Source organism: Seriola lalandi, unplaced genomic scaffold (assembly GCF_002814215.2).
Source record: "Seriola lalandi dorsalis isolate HSWRI2012SDOR001 ecotype SW California unplaced genomic scaffold, Sedor1 jcf7180002054816, whole genome shotgun sequence".
Classification (NCBI taxonomy): Eukaryota; Metazoa; Chordata; class Actinopteri; order Carangiformes; family Carangidae; genus Seriola; species Seriola lalandi.
The window spans coordinates 788827-795319 of record NW_019525369.1 but is presented as its reverse complement, the minus strand read 5'-3'; the positions used below and the strand labels follow the sequence as shown (position 1 = coordinate 795319).

At 38.3% G+C, this 6493-nt stretch overlaps 1 protein-coding gene across 1 annotated transcript; it reads right to left on the bottom strand.

The window, feature by feature from the left end:
- Window positions 1-1801: 1801 nt before the first annotated feature.
- On the bottom strand, window positions 1802-5480 carry LOC111669764 (tryptase-2-like). Its single transcript, XM_023426218.2, has 5 exons — window positions 5388-5480; window positions 3346-3520; window positions 2922-3199; window positions 2466-2605; window positions 1802-2161 (listed from the first exon to the last, which is right to left on the bottom strand). The coding sequence occupies exons 1-5, from the start codon at window positions 5437-5439 to the stop codon at window positions 1967-1969; spliced, it is 840 nt and encodes a 279-aa protein (XP_023281986.1). The 5' UTR covers window positions 5440-5480; the 3' UTR covers window positions 1802-1966.
- Between the last annotated feature and the right edge of the window lie 1013 nt (window positions 5481-6493).

Sequence of the window (6493 nt, the reverse complement as noted above, 5' to 3'; positions counted from 1 at the left end):
AATTGAGCATCTCTGGAGAGACCTGAAAATGGCTGTTCACCATCCAACCTGACAGAACTGGAGAGGATCTGCAAGGAAGAATGGCAGAGGATCCCCAAATCCAGGTGTGAAAAGCTTGTTGCATCATTCCCAAGAAGACTCATGGCTGTACTAGCTCAAAAGGGTGCTTCTACTCAGTACTGAGCAAAGGGTCTGAATACTTATGACCATGTGGTATTTCAGTTTTTCTTTTTTTAATAAATTTGCAAAAATTTCTATATTTCTGTTTTTTTCTGTCAAGATGGGGTGCTGAGTGACATTAATGAGAAATAAAATGAACTTTTTTGATTTTAGCAAATGGTTGCAATGAAACAAAGAGTGAAAAATTTAAAGGGGTCTGAATACTTTCCGTACCCACTGTAGATGATGTAATAGTTCTGAGTGAGGATGACAGTAATGCAGCTGAAAATACTATAATGTCTTCCAATTACATTTCATCATTCAGATTCATTCATGCAACAGTATCTTCCTTTAATCCGTATACTCATATTCAATTAATCTGAATCTGCAACCATGCTCAATGACAACTCCCAATCAACTCTGAGCCACATGTGAGCTCTACATGAACTAACATCAGGGTTCTTGGGAATCTTGCGACGCCCCTAAAGTGGACTGTACCATTTCTAACATCTCGTCTGCTGCCTCATGACATCAGTGGCCCCGTCCTCAAGTCTCTGCTACTCTGTGTGCAGAGACACTGCAGGTAGGCCTAAATGTAAATAGCAGTAGCTAACTATCTGGCTTGTTTAATGCACTTTACTTTCCAACCTTCAAAGTTCTGAATTAGATTGTGTTAAGTATATACAGATGAACGCTAATATATGTTAGCTAGCTTCTACCTTTAGCCTTAAGTTACAGTTTAGCTAATGTTATCTAGCACATAGCTCCCCTTTCATTTCCAGTGTTGGCTTTTCATTTAATTACCAATATAAAATGTCATATCTACCTTTAGCAAACACTCGTGCTCAGTCATGAGCAGTGAGACAATGGTGCATTAGTTGTACGGATACATTTTGACATCATTATAGAGTTTATTATTTTATTTGGTTTGGTGGTTTAGTTAGTGTTTTACCTTTAACATTAGTCTTTATAATTATACACACCCTCTTTGTTTTCACTGAAGAATTTGGGAGTTTTATTTGTTGGCTCATTGAACAATATTAAAATATATGTTTGCCCAACAGCTCAGTTCACTGAAGCGTGTGCCTGCTCTGTACTGGGTTTATACCCTGGAGAAATAGTTGACCCCCCTGATTGTCATTGTATACTAAGTAAATAATAAGGTCTGGACACCAGTTACTCCTTTGTGTTGTACTAGGCAAATGCAAAACAAAGGTATTCCACATAGTGTGTTTACAGGTTTTCTATCGACTACACTGTCATAACAGAACTGCCCCTACCCTCTACCATCCTGCAGGAGGTGCCGGTGCATCAGGAGCTCTTATGACTTCTATACTGTGTTGAAATGACAATAAAGAAGCTTGAATCTTGAATTTTAAACTGTGATCCTGTAGCTGGTCGAGGTGGAACTAGTTTGTGCACTGAAAAGGTTGATACATATTTAAAAACTCAAATGCTCGGGTGAAATGTGTAATTAAGAGCATTATTTATGTAAATGTATGTGATTACTTGTCATCACTGGAGCCATTGGTTTTGGGGGTTGAGGGACATTCTGTGTTAATGGTTGTAGATGTCTGATTTTGCTAATGTGCTTGAAGCATGTAAACAGGAATTCTCCAACACATATAGAAACACCAAGATCAATGCTTTAAAGCTTTAATGCAAAGAATTTAGTTGAACAAACCAGAGTACAAGTCAATCAGCAGAAAGGACCACATGGACTGACTGTACGGCACAGGGGAGAAGCTTTAAACAGTAAGGCGGCTTGGCAGGTAAATAGACTGGACCACTTCAGCTTCCTGGAAATTTAGACCTCAGCTGAGGCTTCCTCAGCTGAAGCATGGTGGATGTAGTCATTGATGAAGCGCAGATGCTTGGACACCTGGGTGTAGACGCCAGGGCGGCCTGAGAGAGCACAACCGTTAGGACTCCCATAACTCATGATGCCAACCTGCACGAAACCGCTGCCTGAACGACAGACCAGTGGGCCGCCGTAATCCCCCTGTGGAGCCCAAAAAAACAACTTCACTTGTTGAGTTGACAGACAGCAGTTGCTTTATATTTCTTATATATGTATATATTATTATAAGATTATCATAATTTTTTTTACATAAAATCTTAAACTGTTAAGTAACAAAAACTACAGCTGTCAGATAAATGTAGCAGCGTGAAAGCTATTGTTGGCCTCTGAAATACTTTCCCTCTGAAAACCTATACTTTGAGATACTCTCCCTGATTGTTGAAATGCATACTATTGATTAATAATGTTATGAAATAATTTTGACTGAAATATTAAAATACTCTACTTTGCAGGCGTCCTTCCCTCCGACCATATCCCCAGCACACAGCATGTCAGAGTTCAGCTCAGGATACTGTCTCTTGCACACACTGTTAGAGACGATGGGAATCTTCAGCTCCTGAAGGACTTCTGGATCCTGCAGAGGAACTGCAGTGACACACACGGACACACAAGTGCAGAGGAGGTGATATTATATAGGTATTCATGCTACCAAATCCTATGGTAATTTACCTTTTTTATGGACAAAACACACCAGTGAACTGATCAACTATTATTTAAAGAATGTTTTATATCTTGTAGGGGATCAAAAGAATTTGAACCAAATCCAAACAAAAACCAAAGTGTAAAGATTTCAGGTAGTTAGCAATAGTCCAACACATGACCCCCATAAATCCACAACTTGCTGATGTGTTCCTTTGTCCCTTTACAGTATCTTATTGGCTACGTCATGTGTACAGCTCACCACCAGTCCCAGTGTTCCCCCAGCCAGTGATCCAACACTCAGACGATGGGTCAAAGGTGTCGTCGACACTGGGTAGACTCACTGGCTGAACGCTGCCTGAGAATGTCATCTTCTTCTTCAGCTTGACCAGAGCAATGTCATTGACAAAGCCATTGCCCACAGCTCGGTATCTAGGTTCAGGAATGATAGCATTTATACCCATGTAACGGGCAGATGCCTTTTGCAGGCTGTGTGTGCCGACCCAAGCCATTGATCGAGCCAAGTAAGGCTTGTCCCGTCTGTCAACACAAAAGACATGTATTAGTTTTTCTGCATTCATGGATGAACCCTCCATTAAGTGTAAAAACCCAACACACGTACACTACACAAAAGTATTCTTACATGAATATAGGTATATTTATATAATTTAGAAAAACACACTTACGAATCCCAGCAGCTTGCAGCGGTCAGCACCCACTGATTGTTGAGGATGGTGCCGCCGCAGCGCCAACTTTTCTTGTTTTCAGATGTGATATTTAGGTGGACCATCCATGGCCACTTGTCTTTTGGAGCATCGTGCCCCCCAACGATGGAGCTCCTCACCTCAGCTCCATGCAAACCTAAAAAAGCAATAATGAAACTTTATAGAAGCTACTTTAAGGTAGAAGCACTGAAAAAAATGTATTACACCATTTTTTTTTAGTTTAGCATAAAGAAGGGGAAAAATAAGGGGAAATGGTTTGCTAGGTTCTGCTCATCCATTCTTCTATTACCCATACTGCTTTTAGGGTCGTGGGTGGTGCTGGAACCAATCCCAGCTGACACTGGGTGAGGGCAGGGTACACTCTTTTGCATGCCACCAGTCTATCACAGGGCTGACACATAGAGATAAATAACCATTCATGCTCATTCACATACTATGGGAACTTTAGAATGCCAATTAACCTAACGAACATGTTTTTGGATTATGGGAGGAAGCCAGAGGAAACCTACACAGGCACAGGGAGAACATGCAAACACACAGAAAGTCCCTTCTCGCTGTGAGGCAACGATGCTAATCATTGCAGCACCATGCCACCCTGGCTCTGTTCTGAGGTAATACAAATCCACCACTGACTACCCAAGGGTAAAAAGGCATCGCACACACAGAGATTCAGGACAAAGTTGACTTATCTCAATTTCACCACTTTATTCATGTCAACAAACATGCTAACGTTTCAGTTTAGTGGCCTCCATCAGAGCATGGAGCAAAATGGAAGTCATTTTATTTATATACAATATAAATCTTTTCATCATCATTCAGTCATCTCTAAACTACAAGATGGAAACATTCATACCTCAGGTTACAAGACGCCCATGGAATGCAATACCTTCCTCCATTATAACAGCAACCACCCAAACCATTTAAAACAAAAATATATGGAAGGGACGACTCAGGAGAAGTTACTCAGAACTGGTTGAATTAAAATGCAGAGCAGATTAGATGAAATCAAGATTCTATGAAAGGAATTACCACCCATCCATAATATACCTAATATAACCTGACCAAACCTAATCGTACTTGGCTTCATCTAAAAGGAAAACTTAAGATGCAAAAAGTGCAGTAATTTTAACAAGACTACTTTTTTTTTCACCCATACACACACAGTCAAGAAGTTTCCTATCAAACAAATCATAAACTGAAATCCAAAATCAGTCATGCCTACATGCCCCTGTGGACAAGCATATGTTTCACATACAAATAGAGCACTCAACCTCTCATTCGCTCAGGGAACATGGAATAAGCTACAGCAAAGCGCTGTATTGTACAGTTATGGTCTCTCTCTAACACCCCAACACTCATATTTGAGTCTAATTCATTTGCAAAAAACCCCCCCAAAAAACACACAATACACAAAGTTAAAGATGCATTATCATTATTATTATTCTCAGTTTCTTATAGATGTAGGGATAATATTTTTTATCCTGAATTCTTTTGGCCATGATAATTGTTTAGTGAAAATCTGATCATTTCAAGTAATAAAATCCACCCACCTAAAAATTATACTGCTTGCGCAATTGTAACAATCATTTGTGAGCTTTACGGTGGATTGTGTCGCCTTTGGACAGAGCCAGACTAACTGTTTCCCCCTGTTTCCAGTCAGCTAAGTTATGCTGCTGGCTGCAGCTTCATATTTAACAGGCAGATGTATGAGGTGAATTGATCTTCTCATCTCACCATTTGTAATTGGAATTTGTAATGCCATTTGTACAGAGACCAAACTAAGCTGTCAGGTCATCACCATCAGTCAAACAACTAACAACATCAGAAAAATGATTAATAATAACAGTAATTTCAAATAATTTATATCATTCTATCAACAAATTATATCCTATTAGTATGAATTCAAATGAGTAGAAAAGTAAATTAAACCAAGATTAACCTTTACAAAGTGAATACAGATGAATCAGCACACAATAATAATCTCATGTGTCTGTCTTTCTCACCTCCAGTGATGTGGACCAGTACCAGCACAGTGAGAAGTTTGCAGAAGGCCATGGCTGCGACGGAGTGAAGCAGTGTCTCTGCAGAATACGAGGGAGCAGCTGCAGCTTTATATACACAGCTAGAGAGATTTAATCCTTATCAGCACTATCAGTCTTCCTGCTCAAACCACCCAAAGGATATTTACTCAAGTATTTTGAAGTGAAATATTATGGTACTGGTACTTTGAGTATTTCTAATTTATAAGACTAAATATTTGTGCTCCTTAACATATCATAGGGAAATATTATACTTTTAACATTACATTCATCTCACAGTTGTAGGACTTTGATTATAATATGCAGAGCATGCTATTAACTCTTTAAATACGATGCACTGTCAGAGTTTAAACTAAATTAGAATATCAATATTCTGGTCCAAAGTAACAGCAGAATTCTCAGTTTTACTAATTTCAAAAGACAGCTTTTGAAACCATCAACCACCAAGCAAAATTACGGTTCAAACATAATTGTGCTTGGTGGTAAGTTTTTTTTGTTATGAAAATAGTTTAGTGCAAATAGTTTTAATATAAAGTTACCAGTATGAATTATAAGAACATCACCCTGACCAAATATTGGCGCCTCCCACCTGTCCAGACCCCAATAATAATAATACATGAAATTATCATTTGTATTACTATCATTGTATGTTAATATTTTGTCTATCTCCAACTCTATTTTCCTGAGGTCCTATGTATTGCTGCATAAGAATTAATGGGCAGTATATAAACACTCACAATAAATAAATAAATAGTTTATGACATGCTATAATGTGGATATAAGACAATATAAGACCCTCTCAAAACAGAAGCTCCTTTAACAATGTATAAACAATTGATGATAACACAGTGTTGTTTATCTGTATATTACACACACCAACAAATTCTTACAGTGTGTTACAAAACATTTATTAACTATACAAATCCGTCAGTGGTGGGTTTAAATCACGTTTATAAATGTTTTTGAAACTGAACACATGTAATTATATATAATAACAGCTACTTTACATTATGTTATCGAGTATTTTAACACGTATGGAAATACTTTAGAAATACCAAGTGTTTATATAC